Here is a 17,529-nt window from a genome sequence, read left to right on the forward strand (position 1 = left end):
CTTTTTATCACTTCATAAATTAGAAAATATGTTTATATATATAAAAAGTTGTAATCAGGCTATGACTGATATATGTACAAACCCCTCCGTAAAAGCCTAAATAATGCAGCTAGGAATGGAACTGGAATGTTTAGTGAATCTGAGTGCTACTGAGGAGGAGATCTGTGGCTCGGAGTATGAGGAAAAAACTAATTTTGAGAAAATGGCCTTTAAAGATCCATGGCATTAAGACAATTATTTTTTGTTAAGTTGGTAAGTTTTCTGAAATTATATTTTTAAATATGCAAATGAGGCTTTATCTAATGTTTGGGGAATTTGAGAGAAATTTGCAGACACAAATAGACTAAGTGACTAAGTTTATTTTTAAACTAGTCAGAAAAAGACGAGTTTAGGAAGGAAAATAGCCCCAAATCGAAAAACTAACTTGACAAACGACGTGTGTCTCGTCTAAAACTAAAGGGTACAGACAAACACTAAACACTAAAGTTTACAGTTACGGGCCAAAACCATGTTCTGTCACTGTATCTTAGAAACCACAATAACTACTAAGTTTAGGAATCTGCCATGGAGGATCTAACAGCTTCACTTAATGATTCACCGGACACTTGCTGACGCTTTGTTTGAGTCCCACTTTACAGGAGAGCTGGGGAGACACTGGAGGACTTTAGAGAACAATATAAGAAACAATAGACACAAGAGTCTGTGAGTGGAACCCCAGCTCATAATGCTGCTCCTGCCATTAGACAAATTATCTGACGTTTAGCAGACTGGGGCAGCCTCCCCGTGAAGTGATTACTTTATTGACCCTCGAGGGGGGTCTTGGATGGAAGTGTGTCTCTTTGGCTCCCTGCAGTGGAATACTCCTCCTCTCTGAAGTCTTGCTCCGACCCGTACAGACTCCCGCTCTCTGAAGTCTACCTGAGGGCCTCTTTGTCCTCAGGGCTTAGCCCTTTGTCCTGCTGACCCACACAAACAGATGTCCAGCTACTGGGATTTCTCGTAGGAAGTTGTAAACCTCCAGTGTGCAGCGAGCTCTATTCATATGGAAGGCCTACAGTGATGGCCGTGCAAGTGCCATACACATGCAAATGCAGACATGCATACACCCCGTAGGGGCGGCTTTAACAAATGTTTGACTATGTAACTACTGCAGACCATGCCAGTGCACCAGACTATGACTGGGTAGCAATGAAACCTCCATGTAGCAGAGTAATCACCCTGAACTGTAGAAGTAACACAGGAAATTGTATAAAGAGGAATTTGTGTGTGTAAACATGATCTGATCCCCCATGTCACTAACAGCAGACGGACAGAGAAGTGGCATCTGTCTCAGACCTCACAGGCTCGGATGGTAAAATATGTTAATATGTTAAAAGAAATAAAAATAAAATAAAAAGTAGCAACAAACCGCAGCTATCCTTATGAAAGGAAAGGCTAAATTGTACCACAAATTTGAACATATTCTAATCCTACAAAAATACAAATAATCTTAATGAAATTATAGGAAAAGCATTCACTAAAAAAACAAGTAGGTTGTTTAAGGACTAGAAGCTCCAGTGCTGCTGCAGTTACTGGTTTGGCCTTCCAGTATCCAAAATGACTGTCTGTAGCCATCAGGTTTTATCTGTATTGGACACCTGCTGAGAATATTGATCCTGTGCTGGTTTCACCATTTGAGCCATCACCAGGCATCGAGCTTTAAACAGCCCTATGTCACTTTATATTGAATACTAATAGCAAAGACTAGGGAGCCGACTGATTGTGAATATAAATCTATCACCTTAGGTGAGAAAACAATCAGCTATATTTATTTTCATCTTGCAGTTTAGCTTTGGATGCTATGAAGAGGCATCAAGAATCATGATTTGTCCAAAACACACATCCTTATTTTGTTTTCTCCAATGAGCAAGTAGAAGTCACAGTCATTTGGAATATTCTATCACTAAATTAAGTGGAAACAATTTTATTTTTCTATTTTCTTTAATTGGGAGTCATTTTCTGTCATTAAATTCTATGGAAGTTGCTGCAGTCTAGTGTGATATTGGGAAAAAGATGTCAGAAATGCAATATCGGGAACATTATCATCCAAAAAGTTTTTAAAATAACAACAGAAACAAATGAGAGCAGATATATAAAATTATTAAGATAACATACCTGCAATTGTGAATAAGCAAACAGGAAATCTAAATGATAGATGCCATAACAATGAGTTACCATCTATTTAAAAAAAAAAAAACAAATTTAAGCAGCTGCAACACAATTTCCTCATAATATCTGGAAATAATAATAATCTGTGTGCTCCTGAATATTATATCAACACCTATATTTTACATGAAAACATTATAATTGCCTATCAATGTTTAATTTTCTTTCATGCTAATACTAATTTAACAATATCTGTGCTTTAATGCTTACTGATTCTCTCATTACTGACAACATTAATTGGGAAGAGAAACATTTCAATGCCTTTTAGAATTAATGAAGAAAAAAAAGACTATTTGAACTGATAGGAGTCGTGACTCTGAGTTTATAAGCAGGAGCCGTTTTTTTCTGGAGCTCAGAGGACACAAAATCTTCTTTCTATCAGCACCGAATCTATAAAGAGTCCAATTTGGAAAGACAGGGTGATCTCTGACATGGATCAAGTGCCACCTGTGCCCAATTTACTTTCAGGTCGTGGATATTGAATTTAATGATATGGGTGATTATCGACGAATGCTTTGAGCCCATTAGGTGGTCGTGTGAAACACTAATAGTGTTTGTGTCACGTGTCTGTGGAGGGGGACAGACGCTTTAAAGACCGCGCTCCGGTCATCTCATTCACGCTGCAAGACTGACAGACAGAAGCAGAGGAGCGAAGTCTACACTCCGAGGAAAAACCACCGCTAATCTTGTTTGATGAAGCTTGAAGACAAGAAGTAGGCTAAACTATGAGAAATCCCTCTCCACACGCGTAATTACGCACGTTTCCATCTTTAAAGGGTGCTTTTTTGTGAAGGATGCTGGACCCCAAGGATTGTGGAGTGACCATGACGTCCAGTCATAAGATTTCATTTTCTATAATTGATATATTGGATCCGAACAAATTCAACAGCAAACGGGGAAACGAACTTTCCAAGGAGAAGTTCCATGCGCCACATGAAGAAGAGACAAGTTTGGAGTCGGACTGCACTGCAGGTGCAGACTTCAAAGTTGAGCGCACGAAAGCAGGTAAATGCATTTTAGAGTATCATACTACCTATATAGATCAAATGTTTAAGTGTAATGTTTTCATTTGATTTTTTTTTTTTATTGTATACTAGTGATTTCAAAAGACTAATACGCACAGTCATATCTAAACACTGCAACATAAGACATTCAAATACATTTTTATTATGAATTTCTTACAATAAAAAAGTTTTTTGCTTTTGGTTTAAACACGATAAAGTAAGACGCTATTTTCTATCAGATTTATTGTCATCTCGCTATGACCTTCCCTTAATTTCCAAGGCTGCGTTTCCTTTCAAGGAAGCCACAAAGGCTTGCTCCCAGAGCCCCAGCGTGTGATTGGCACTGGGACAGGCAGGCTAGATAATTGTTTAAATCGTCCCATTGAGGATGCCTCTGCGCGCTTTGATCGATATCCCATTACTGCATCCTGCATATCTCCCTCCAGCACCTTGCAGGTACAAACTTCACACCCCATCCATGTCTGATCCTAAATATCGTTCGATTAAAACTTCCCTTTAAATAGATGACATTTATCGATCCAGCCGCAAATATGAAACTCCATTAGCACGTCACGGCTGAGGTGGCGGAGCTGGATTTAGACGAGATTTCTTTCCGCAACATGACATTTGAGGCGCTGTGCGGTTTATAAATTATTTAAGGATTAGTGACCAAGTCTCCCCCTCTCTCCTCTGAATTTATGCTCCGTTCCGCTCCAGCGACCTCAGGATCCAAATCAAACGCTTTACAGATGTAAACTTCAGCTCTTCTGTGTTTGGTATTTAAACCGCAGTTCAGACAGCACAAAGAGGAACATCTTTGCACAATAAGCCTACATTTCTTAAGCAGGTGTGGGCCTTTGACACGTGACTTTTGTCTTGGAAAGAGCTGTCCTTTCAGCACCAATTTAGCCCATTCAAGCAGGCTTACAACTCAAAACCCAGACACATTAATAGTCTGTCTATTTTGATTCCTCTTTTATTTCTCTAGAAAATAAAAATTTCAAAAATATAGTTCAATCTTGTAAATCACAGTTAAAATGTTAAAATACCAGGGAAGCCAAGCCTTGATGTTCATTATTTTTATCCTTTAAAATAAATTAAAACCCTGCATAGGCTATTTTACAACCTCAAAACGGTGGATATGGCCTTCAGTTTGACCCCTAAATAAGTGTCCTAATGAATTTAAAATTAAATGATAATACGATACTAAATTTTCTGCAGGTGTTTACAGGATGTGCACTTACACCCTTTTTTTTTTTTTTTTTTTTTTACAGAGGAAGAAACAGGAGATGAACTCTGTGCAGACTCCAGGCATCCTGCGGTTGTTGCTGACCCCCTTTTGCTCTCCCCACCGGCTGAAGCGGAGCCCTGTCTCACCGAGGAGCAGGACGACGAGGAGTCAGCGGCGGCCACTCTGCAGGACCCCTCACCCCACAAGCGCCGGCGCCCGGACCAGGCCTGCGCCAAACCGCGTCGCGCCAGAACAGCGTTCACGTACGAGCAACTGGTGGCTCTGGAAAACAAGTTCCGCGCGACTCGGTACCTGTCCGTGTGCGAGAGACTAAACCTGGCTCTGTCCCTGAGCCTGACCGAAACCCAGGTGAAAATCTGGTTCCAGAACAGGAGGACCAAGTGGAAAAAGCAGAACCCCGGGGCGGACAGCACCTTGCAGCCCGGCTCAAACTCCCTGATCAACGTCAGTCCAAACCCGCCCACCTGTGCTGCAAGCTCCGCCAGCTTCCACCAAACTTTCCCTAACTTCAGCTCTGGGAACGTGATCTTCCACACGGCGAGTGGAGTTCCGCTTTCATCCACTGGGGGGCTCTTACACCCATTCATGCCTAGTGGTTTCGTCCAGCCCACTTATTTTAATCCACATCTATGAGAGAAGCCAAGACTGACATGATACAGCTGGTGGCACGGTTGGGAACAAAATAACCATTCACAGCTGAACTTTTGCTGTCCAGAATCAGTGTAACTGTGACCTAATGCCATATCATGTTCTACAAACTGAGGAGAAGACAAGACACCTGTTTGTTACAGCTCTTGTCATGCCCCATTACCATTTCCCTCAACTGAGTTACCTTTAATTAAAATAAAACTTCCCTATAAAAGTCCAGATAAGCTGTTGACTGTCTTTAATCTTTTGTCATGGAATGCTTCCAAAACTTTAACATCAAGACAAAAGACAGAATATGTGACTGAGCCCGGCAAGTATTCAAACATCAACATTTCTTTAAAGCCGGCTCAACTACGCACTGATTGTCCTGCCCATGCTGTAGGCTATATCTGACAGCTCATACAGTATCATTTTCTGCACTGGTGTACTGTCTTGCATATCAGACTGTGGCATATTGCAACCATCCAATACGCAGCAGCTGCGTGTTTACCTCTCAAAAGATTTGCATAGCCCCTGTCTGCTGCCATTTCAACAACATAATCAGTGTAACTTAATTAAAAAAACACATAAAACATCTGTGTGTGGCTGGTGTATTACAAAGTAAAACATTTTAAATTAAAATAAATAGTGGGACATTTGGTACTATCTTAACATTAATTAGGCAAAATGTGACATCAGTAATAGGTTTGTAATAGTCATGTCCTTGTTAAAAGGCCCGGTGGAAATTACTCATATGCTGCCATCTCCTGGGCAACAAGATGCAAGAAGAGGGATCTGAATTACTTTATGAGCAAATGAAGCATCCATTAAAGACACTCAACTTAAGCAAACAACTTGAAAACATTTCCAAATATGTTCTGTTTACTGGTGGAAAGTAATTAAGTTTACTTTCCATTTAAACTTCATGTTTCTACAACTACATTTCAGTGGTAAATAGTGTATTATGACAGCTGAAGTTACTTTCCAGATTTACACACAAAACATTTAATAGACTGCATTGTTATTGATTCGATTTCAACAGTATATAATATCAAAGTAAGTGTTAATTAAAATAATCTAAAACTGAAATATACAGGCACCACATTTTTAATCAGGAATAATAATAAAGGGGTTATATGCTGGAATTAATAACAGTGACAAACAAATGACTCTGACACCAAGTCATGTGTTTAAATTGAATTTCCTCTAGTGGGATCTATAAAGTATACCTTCTGTTAATACCATATTATTCAGTTTTTCTCACTTACAAATACATGTAAGATCATTTAATTAATTCATTTTAATGTTGTAGTTCAGCTCACTGTTTTTGGGTGTATTGTCATAGGTTTTTATATGTAAAAGCACATAAAACAATAAGTGCCAAATAAATGGAGTAGAGTTCAAGGTACAGAGTTTGCATCTGAAATGTGGTGGACTTAAATAGAAGCATTAAACGGAAATTGCATGTAAAGTACAAGTATATCAAAATTGTACTTTGTTACATTGCACCACTTATCACTCTAATTATGGATAACAAATAATTGCTAATGCTTCATAGATCAGTTAAGCTATTAATAAGAGCAACTTCTGGGTTGCCAGGTTGTGGAAAATCCTCCAGCAGGACAGTTTTTTAGGTGTTTTAGCTCTTAAGCCTGCAATAACTAAATGTGGCCACACGGTGACAGTAGAAACAAGCTGTGAACACATCATTCAACTATTGTCAAGTTGATTATAAAGTTGCAAGTAGGAAAGGCAAGTTTATTTTTACAGCACCATTACACATAATACATTAAGAAAACAATAACATTGCATTAAAGAGATGATAAAAAACAAGAAGTGAGAAGAAAATCTATAGATCTATTAAAAATGTATTAAAATCACAATTGTGGACTTGATGGATTATTAAAAGAAGCCTTTATCCATGGTTTATTAGTAGCTAAATACTTGCCGATCACTGGCAAAACTGACAAACTACCACTGTTTATTAAGAAACGTACTATGACTGCAGATAAGTTACTGATTAAAATGCGAGAAATTTAAAGATTGATTCACTAAACAGCTAATTCAGTGTTGAAGGAGAATTTCACACAACTTGGAAAGCCAAAAGTTGTTCTTGTTTGTGTACAACAGGTCTATTTATTATCCACCTCCTACCCCCTGGCCATTTTCAGAAAGTTTAACATCCACTTCCATTGCTACGCAGATGACAACCAGCTCTGTCTCCACCAAACCCACCTTCACCCTCCCACCATCCTCCCTCTGTGACTGGCTTCAACAAGTCAAATCCTGGTTTTCCTCCAATTTTCTCAAGCTCAATAGTGACAAAACAGAGGTTCTTCTCATTGGTTCAAAATCCACAAGATCAAAAACTGACAGTTCTAATATCAACATTGACAACTCCATCATTTCTCCCTCCCCTCAGGTCAAGAGTTTGGGTGTCATCCTGGACAGGACTCTATCATTTCATGCCAACATCACTTCACCCAGTCTGCTTTCTTTTCAGTAACCGCCTCCATCGGTCCCTCACACCCAACAGCACTGCCATCATGGTTTGTTCTCTGGTTACATCTCGCCTCGGCTACTGTCACTCCCTGCTCTTTGGTCTCCCTCAAAAATTCATGCACAAACTTCAACTGGTTCAGAGCGCTGCAGCCCGGATCATCACCAGAACGCCCACCAGAACGCCTGTCACATCACTCCGGTACTACAGCAACTTCACTGGCTTCCTGTCAAATACTGCACAGAGTACAAATTCCTGCTTCTCACTTTCAAGGCCATTCACCACCTCGCTTCTCCGTACCTGACTGAACTCCTTCAAGTCAACACTCCCACTAGCTCCCTCTGGTCCTCCTCATCCATCCACCTCATCGTCCCCCCAGCCCGTCTGACTCCCTCCCCCCTGAACTCCAGAACATTGACTCTCTTTCACTGTTCAAACCCAGCTCAAAACCCATCTGTTTAAGCTGGCATATTGTACCTAAAAATCACTTATTACATCCCCATTCTGTTCACTAGGTTGTTCAATTGTTATTGTTATTTATTAGTTGTTTTTGTAATTTTGACTCTGACACTGTACAGTTGCATTTGTAAATAATTTATTAACCAGCCATTAATTATATTTTACAAACATTTTATACATGGTGCTGAATTAGAAAGTAGTACCAAGCCACAAAGGGGCTGTTTTACTCGTACATTTAGCTGCTGATACATCTGGACATAGTACAACCTTCACTTACATAATACAACCACACAGTGTCGCCATTTCCTTTCATTATTTCTTTAAAAGCTCAGTTTAAATTGGAAAACCAGTGACAGAAAAGACCCAATTTATTGGAATTCATGATGTATTATGATCATCAGTGTCATCTGTTTATGGCATATTTGTCAGTCATTTTAGAATTTTTGAAGCCGTACTTCATCTTTATTATTTCTTCATCATTATATATGAGCATGGAGGGATTACTGAAAAGGCCTATTGGGTCCTGGTCTTTACCTGGACCCAATAGGAATGACATGGATTGTCATTTAGGCCATGTTGAGACTGCAGGCTAATCTGATTCAAATCAGATTCCTACTCAAATTTTTAGGGCTGACTGTCCACAGTTTTTAGCCAGTGTCCAAATCGGATATGGCTCTGTTCAGACTGGGCTAGAGTGACGTCACGGACAGTCAAAACCGATCTGAGTGTTTGGAGTGGTTCAGTGACCTGCCTCCATCATGTTTGTTGTTGTTGTTGTTGACGCTCTGACGCCGTTACTACAGCAACCTGTCAGATCAGTCAATAATGTGGCCCAGTCTGAACAGAGCCATATCCGATTTGGACACTTGCTAAAAATTGTGTGGACAGTCAGCCCTAAAAATCGGGTTTGAGTAGGAATCTGATTTGAATCAGATTTGCCTGCAGTCTGAACGCGGCCTGAGTCGCATCTGTCCAAATGCGATTTGAAACTACCTCCCGAAGGTGATTTTGATCTGGATTTCATGTCATTTGTGACTGTTCAGACTTCAAAAGAGTCATCCAGTTCCAATCTGGATGGGCTAAAAATCGGATTGTGGCTGGCAGTCTGAACGAGGCCTTAAAGAGATGCATACCAACCAGGAAAGACTCAAAAATTAACATAAAACTACAAAGTGACCCAGAAAGACTACAAAGAGACCAAAACAACTACTGAGACAAGAAACAGCTGCAAAAAGACCATCAGATTTAGATGTTATTAAACGTTTGAATGGACATTTATCAGCGGTTATCATCCCATGACTATGGGCGATTAGGGGCCTGCAAGTAGGGCCAGTAGGCCGTTATCAGCCATGGCTGCAAATTATTACCAGTGTTTAGGACATTGGGGTTTGTGTCCTTTGTGAAAACAAAAGATAATATTCGATCTTCATGTTTTTTTCAAAATATATTATTAGATCTTCATGTTTTTAATTGACTAACGTAACCGTCTCGGTTCATGTACTCACTTTGTCTTAGTAACTACTTAGTAGTTACTTCTTAGTAGTTATGTCTTACTAACTACTTAGTAGTTACTTCTGAGGAATACACAATTATTTTAATTACACTTCATTTACCTCCATTTTCATGTGCAACAGGTGCACATGATGGATGCAATCTCTCCCCGACCGAGCAGAAAGAAGCCAGCAAGCCAGAGAAAGACAGACAAAGAAGATGTAGTAAATCAGCTATAGGTAGCCAGGATGATGTGTGTAGTCCTATAGCAGAGGGGCAAGATAGAAGAGCTTCAAACCCACTGTCAAGGCAGTGTCATTAGTTGACATCTTTCAAGGGTGTGTTGTGCTTTCACAACTTTGATCTACAATACACTGGTTGAATATGAGGCTTCTGTCTATATCTGCAGACAGTGAGTGTTCTGCTTGGGGAAGAAACAGGAGGAGAACAGACTTAGAGTGGCTGATAGGCAATTTTCCTCCTGACATCAGGTTGATGGTTAGAAGGTTGACAAGCATCCTTCAATTAGATGGGATTTTCTCACTGCTGTCAAAACCTGGCCAGTGTCAACCTGTCGCTGAGATGCTGGTGTTAGTGTAGTTAAAAAAATGTCCTCCTTCTTTCATATACAGCACATATGAATGTCTCCCGCTTTTGTTCAGTGATATTTTTCATTCCAACGAGGCCTGGCATGCAGCCCAAGAATTTGACAGTTTTGATCATTACTCTGGGAAATACAGCATAAGGAAGCCATCCCGTATTTTGGCTGGAGGCAACTCTTATATGACAATGTGATGAATAATTTTTCAAGTTATCTGAGGGGGTCATTTAGGTCCGGGCAAAGAGGGCGCGTGTTTAAAATTAATGTTGGAGAATGCTCTGGGACAAGGTCAGATGTTAATAGTACTTTCATGTCCGTGTGTGTGTATGTGTGTGCTGCGGTATGGGGAGAAAATTCCATCTACAGCCCCTGTACGCTGTACTTATCTTTTGCAGAGAAACGAGTAGGAGGCTTGAATAAATAAAAGGGAGCTGAGGATTTCCTGGTGTGTGTGTGTGTGTGTGTGTGTGTGGTATATTCAGCTGTGGTGGTCCACAGGGACAAGCATCATCTACACTGAGGTTCACAGTTCAGAAGGGAAACATGGAGTGGGATAGGGAGGTGAAAATAGATATAGGAAGACAGAAAAAATAGCTTTTCTAGGTAGAAAACACACTGAGTATTTCTGATTTCCTATGATAATTAAATTTTTATCCATCCGGATGGTTTGTTTATGATTACTTACTCGCATTAATCATCATGTGGTCCTAGTGTCAGACACATAAAAAAAGACGTTCATGCTGATTTGACCTTGACCTGAGAAAAGACAAGTATCTGTTGCTTATTTGAATTTTACATCTAAAACATCTTAAATGTCATTGACACATTATTGCTTTATAAATCAATCCTCTATGGCATTGGGGCTACATCAGCTTATTTAAGGATTTAGTATGTGTGTCCAAGTATTAACTCTTCCTTTAGCCTGTTTTCTGGTATCCTGATAAAATGATCTGGTCCTTTCTGCCAGTTTGGCAGGAAAAGTGTTTGCAAAATGAATGGTGTCAGCAAACAAGCCGTCAGAGCTCACTGCGCACTTAAAGTCAAAGGACATTGAACGTTATATTGTAAAAATTGGATTACACATTACTGACCCTATAATGCCCCCCGGATGCTTTTCACCGGCCTTGAAACAGCCGGAACACACAAAGCAACAGACCTGCAGCATTCAAACATCTTACAATAACTGATCAACTTTCCCTCATCCTGCTCTGGACAGTCCCTCACAGCGTATCAAAAGCCCTAAGGGGTAGAGATGGACGAAAACTGGATGTGTGAATAATATTCAACAATGTAGTCTACCTGGTAACTTTAATGATGTGTGTCATCACTAGCAGGGTAACTGTAGCAACGAGGAGTTAAAGTTAGCATAGCAACGTAACCAGTGTGCTAACTTGTATATAGTGTTAGCTGGTCTGTATCTTCACATACCTACATTATCACCGTTTAGCTAACTATAAATCAGTTTTGAAATGTACCACAGACGTAAAATCATATCTTTATGATAAAACGAAGTTGTCATATGAGTATTACAGGTGAATCAATAAAAAAAGTATTTAAAAAAACCTTAGTTGACATTAGTAAGCGTTGTGTTCTGTAACTTAACGTTACCTGATATGAAGTGAATCCGTTGCCTGTGAAGTCCCATCGCTATAGTTTTCTTGTTCTTTACTTTTTGTGGCTTCCAGCTTTTTTCATTGCAGTCAGAAGTCCAATTTTGCCGTCTTGTAAAATGGTCAATGGATAAATTTACGGAGCAAGGGGTGTGAAACAACTAAAATTTCATATTTATACCTAGTTTTCTACATTGAGTTTCACCATTTGCGTTCTTGTAAATCGTCACCCTGTTATAATAATCACCTAACTCATTTTTTCAAGTTTTGCAACAAACACAAAAAACTTCACCAAAAGTGTAACGTATGACATTTATTGATGATTTCACTCAAAAAGGATGTAACAAAGGATGGCTATTGGCATAGTAATAACACTGTGTGTAAATTATGTAAATTAAGAGAAATACATTTGTGACTTAAGCAAGATATGGTAACACTTTTTTTTGAAGGTGAAAAGCCTGTCAGAAACATGACATGACAAGTATCATGAGCATTAATGTTACTTCAAAGTGTCATTAATGTTCATGACACATCCCATTTCATGTTTATGACACACTCATGTCACTCTTATGTATACACCTTAGAGTAAAGTGTTACCAATATTAATGTCAGCAATAAAACACTGATAAACTAAACTGATAACTAAACAATCTCCCTCTAGCTCTTCTTTGCTGAGTTCTTATCTGATGCCTATGAATGTGGCAAATTGTCAAAGAAGTGATGATCTTAAAGGGGTAAAATCACATGATCTGATCAACTGAGGATGTAGAGGCCATAGGTGGCTGGCGTCATGAGGAGATGATTAAGGCAAAAAAAAAAACAATAAATCTTTTCCTCAATAATGGTATATGGTTTCCAACTGGACACTTCTGTTGGAAACAGAATGGCCTCGCTGTGAGTAAGAAAAACAGAATGAATAGATAGCAAAAGTTAGCCTTGAAGAGTTTTCAGATGTCTGCTTTTGCTTGAATCGTTGACATCTCTCTCAGATGCTTGCTTTGTATTTCATCTGCATCCTCCAGCGCAGCATGGACCCTAGTCAAGGCAGGGGGAGATAAAACTGATTTCTTTAGTACCAAGTGGCAGTCAGCCAGAAGAAGGCACCAACTTGTAATGGTGTTTTAATCAGTTGTTGAAAGTGAAAGTTTGTGTGAGGTTTAAAGGAGGGCAGCGAGTCCTCAGCGGTTTGGTTGTTTGGGTATTCAAAAGTGAGCTGTATTGTTCAACCTCTTCTCTGGGCTTGGTTCAATGACAAACAATGAAAATCATAAACATTTAAACACCATTACAAAGAACAAGAAATCGGTCAACATCAGTTGTTTCATACATGCAGAATATTTACATTATGATTCTAACACCAGCTGTTTCTTTCAGTTAAATTCTGACTAAATCCTCAAAGCTACAACACAAATTACCCAGACCTCAGACAGCTACTGTGCCTGAGAAGTAGGAGAACTGCCAAATGCTTGACAATCCAACTGCTCCCTTCTGTTTGCCTGCAGTCTGCCATCATTTTGCTGCCTTCTCCAGCTGTTACCAGACATTTGGAAAAAATGAAATCTGTCAGTGTTAAAAGTAAGTAAGTATCATATTTTCCATATTTATAATTAAATCATAGTTTCCTTTTGGTGTAACCTAATGGGGTTTGTCTACGAAATTGCCCGAGGGAGTGTATTCAGATATTCAGAGAAAGTCAATATTTTGTCTGATAAAGCAATTTCTATTAAGAAGTGCCCTGAAAGAGCGAATCCAATGGGGAAATGCCTTAAACATGCATTCTCTCTAATGGCCTGTAGAGGGCAACACCACTGGTTATAAAATTATCCAATTGTATGGAAGTCTATCAGAAAATGAGCCAAGACTTTTTACACTGCATGATGTTCATTTTGTAAATTATGAACCTATTCCGAGTAAAATCGACATTAAAGCAGGGTAAGCTTCAGGGTGGGGGTTACATTGTAATTGACAAGTCACCTAAATTGTCGTCAGTCAGGTTAGAGGTGTAGCAATGTGTTTCAATGACACTGTGTACATTTAAATAGCAGTGAACATGTTATTGGGTGTTTCCAACAAAACCTGTAGCTACTTCTAGTGTTTGCTGGTAAATTAACATTTTCCATACTACAGTACCTGACCCAACCAAGCTGTTAACCTCTCGTCCTAATATTGTTACTTCTGGCTCCAAAAAAAACTAAGATGGTGATGGCTAAAATGCCAAACTCAAGGCATCAAAATGGTAGTCCACAAACAGGTGACATCACTGTGGTTATGTCCACCTCTTTTATACAGCGTATGATTAAGAGTGAGACTGCAGGCCTGATCTGACTTCAGGAAACATTTGGATAACTCCCCAGTTGGGATTTTTGCTAAAGACCGTCCGGAAATGGCATGGCAGCTTGTGAGCGATGTGTTGGATGAATCTCAGGCAGGCAATCTTGATTAAGCTTGCATGGTCCATCTTTCCCTGTCCCTCACAAATCTTTTGACTATGTCTTCTAATCTTTGCACACAGGCCAGCGTAGACACGCTGATGTGATTACAAGACAACTGGCACAGGAGTGAAGCAGTGGATAAAAACAGATTTTCCAAGGGAAAGCTTCATGGTTTGGGAAATGAGTGTAATGTGATTTCATTGGGAGTAAAATAAGGGGGGATTCCAGATCCTTGAATCAACCCAGGCTGAACCCAGGCAGAGCTGACAGGAGTGTGTTTCCTATCATCATTTTTTAGAAAGGAGTAGTTTCTGACTCTGATTCCATTGGGCTGAGTATTAAATCATTTTACCATCTGATTAGCTTGGACCAGCGACAGAGACACCATTAGTTAAATCTTCTCTTAAATCCTCTGAAAAAAGTTGTACTTCTGTAATACGTTTTGTATGAAGTCTTATATAATGGTTTTCAGAGAGAATAAATATTGAAAATCCTAAAAGGATACTGAGGCAGAATCTGGGTATTCATAGTCAAAACAATGCATCAATAGTTAAAAACCCTGCAATGATCTGTGAAACTATCTCTCACTGACAATCTCTGTTTAATATTCTCTTCACCTCTCCTCTCCCCAAACACTGCAGCTTTACCAGATGTGTTGTTTCACTCATCTGATGCATTCAAAGGTCAGTTGAGCTAATAACGCAGAAGAGGACAGAGCGCTGTTAATTACAGTCTGTCTCAAAGTCAAAGACCACAGTGCTGGAAGAGAACTCGTCCTCCCTCGCACACATGCTCATTAGAGAACATTATCTCGCAACGGCTGCGGAGTGAACTAATGGCAGTGTAATGAACTCGGTTGCTGCTGTTAGATGTGGAAGAGAGATGCAACAGTCTGTCTTCCTTTCACATCCTAGGCACAGAATCTGCAGAGCACAATTTCTCAATCAGGAGTTAAGAGAGCAAAGGGTCTATTTGTTGTTGAAATCCTGATGTGCGAGATAGTAAACACTCCAAGGTTCCCAAGAGTCAGTGAGAATAAACTGCAATTGAAAAAGAAAGTGTCAGCTTTGGTATAATTTGGTAGATTGAATAATGTATGAAGATAATATAAAAGCAAGTTTAAAACGTGAGTTTCCAACCTGCAATAACTGATTTTTTTCTTTTCTGTTCCCTGGGGGGCAGCAGAAACAAGGTATGAGCACACCATTGACATATCACATTTTGAGTTAATATTGATATAAAGCAGTTGCTTGTTTGTACATCCAGCTGTTTGGGAGCAACATTAGCAATTATTTGTAGTCCTGTTAGTGTCCACCTGGTGGATGTTATTCCAACATTCACTCTCTTTTAGCTCGATTTTTAGTCTCTACCAGTACCTGATGGAAATATCTGGCTTTTTATTGTGGTGAGGGTGAACCAAAACTATAAAGCTGTGGGCAGGGTATCTAAACACTGAGCTGAAAGTCACTATGAAACTCCATAAGGTTGAGAAGAACTACAGCCATTCTAGCAGCTTTGTGGGGCTGTACTTGGGGTCATCAGTGCATCAGTGACAAAAAATCTAACAAAGTCTTCTAACAAAGACAATGCTAATATACAGAGAAGATATTAGCATTTCACAATTTAATTTAGCGTATTAGCAAAACAGAGCTGTAAAAAAGGAAAATGTCATCTGTTTTGCAGGTTATTGGTTCTAAACAAACGGCAACTGGGTCTGAAAAGCGAGGCGAATGCCTTAAACTTGGATTATTTCTATATTCTATTTTATTTTGTGTTGTATAGAAGTCTTTGAGAAAATGACCCTGCTTGTCTCTTGATTTATTATGCTTAGCCACCGCCATGTTGAGAGCATGTACAGGCAGAAAATACTCTCGGAATCCTGTGTACAGCCACATAAAGCCGCCAGTGTTGTTACAATTCATTCCTAAGGGGACATGAATGTGTATACCTATTCAGTCCAATCAATATTTTTTGGGGATATCCCAGTCTGAACTAAAGTGGCGGACCAACTGACATACCCAAACTGCCATCCCTAGAATGATAACATCATTTAATGACATGTTTGAATATTTGTAGAAATATGAGCTCATCTATTTCCCCAAACCACATCTGATACATTCAAACTAATCAAAACTGATTCAGGTGACTCTGTAGGGAAATCTCTCTGTTAGACTCCATTCACACACACAGCTTGTGCGTCTCTGTGAGATGCGAATAAATCACAATCAATTTAACAGGAATTAACAGCAATTAGACTCAGCGTCTCATGCATATGGATATGTTCTGAAGGGGAGGTAGTTTATTCAAATGAGACTTTATCTTCATAGAGCAGTGTCAGTTTCCCAGGGTAGACCCTTTCACTTGTCAGAAATGAACCATCTCACCTCTTTAAAGTTGTTACCAGCGGGAGCTCAAAGATGAACATCATCCCCCAGTATTTCATTTTATTTTCTCTCGTTTTTTCCTTCTGTTTATTCCCTTCAAGAAACAGATGTCATGACGAATGGCAAGGGAGTCGGCTCTTGACAACAGAATTAATTTCCTTCCTGTAAAGAGGAGGAAATGTGTCAATGACAGGGCTTATAGAGAATACTCTATCTTGTGTGATGTAAAGTGAATTGACAGGATTTTACTTCATCATGATAGGCTCTTTTCACAACCATGAATGTTGATAAAAGCTCTAACTGGCAATGCACTTTGCATTTTGGGGCTTGCTTTGTTGTTTAGTGGCAGAGGCTGTTTTTAACAGGAGATGATTGCTGTTTTAAACATGCTGGCTGTATTATGACTTAAGGTTAGGCACCACACCTCATAGGAAAAAAGGGTTCGGCTTGATATAACAAGTACAGGACACAGTACAAGAACATGGGAAAATGTATAATGCCTGATGCTTCAGTACATCATTTTAACACCACCAGCCAATTCATTTTGGGTTTTTAGCAAAGCACATGGTCGCAGATGCACAAGAATGTTCAAAATGTAGTCGGTTAGCTTGCTACAGTGTGTTTTTATGGCACATGTTCACATTTACTGATAACAAATTCACTGAGGGAAAAGTAGATAAGACAAAATAATTTATTGCAAATACTGTAACCCCTGGGTTATTCTGAGCGTTTATGATAAGAGGCTTTTGCCTAATTTTTCTTTAAGAGTCTTGAGATGGCAAATGGTAAACAGCAAAACATGCCCACAGATTTTGAAAAGGATAATTGAACAAATATGTAGTCTGTGCTTTATAAACAAAGTGATGAATACCATTGCCTGACATTCGTGTGGACCTGCATTTCAGTTTCAACACAGCTTGTGGTTTTATCATTAGGCCACATTGTGAAACATCCACAAAGACTC

At 39.4% G+C, this 17,529-nt stretch overlaps 1 protein-coding gene across 1 annotated transcript; it reads left to right on the forward strand.

Annotated features, from left to right (window-relative positions):
• The first annotated feature begins 2,798 nt into the window (after window positions 1-2,798).
• Window positions 2,799-5,645, forward strand: nkx1.2la (NK1 transcription factor related 2-like,a). The gene is made up of 2 exons (XM_059359815.1): window positions 2,799-3,210; window positions 4,484-5,645. Exons 1-2 carry the CDS (start codon window positions 3,000-3,002, stop codon window positions 5,092-5,094), a joined length of 822 nt encoding a protein of 273 aa, XP_059215798.1. The 5' UTR covers window positions 2,799-2,999; the 3' UTR covers window positions 5,095-5,645.
• Window positions 5,646-17,529: the final 11,884 nt, after the last annotated feature.

Source organism: Centropristis striata, chromosome 20, assembly GCF_030273125.1.
Source record: "Centropristis striata isolate RG_2023a ecotype Rhode Island chromosome 20, C.striata_1.0, whole genome shotgun sequence".
NCBI classification, from domain to species: Eukaryota; Metazoa; Chordata; class Actinopteri; order Perciformes; family Serranidae; genus Centropristis; species Centropristis striata.

What these genes read in the sequence shown, in the direction of transcription:
- nkx1.2la (XM_059359815.1), top strand. Translation starts at nt 3,000, where the DNA reads ATGCTGGACCCCAAGGATTGTGGAGTGACCATGACGTCCAGTCATAAG. An exon ending in AGTTGAGCGCACGAAAGCAG is followed by an intron (nt 3,211 to 4,483) that starts GTAAATGCATTT and finishes TTTTTTTTACAG; the next exon opens with AGGAAGAAACAGGAGATGAA.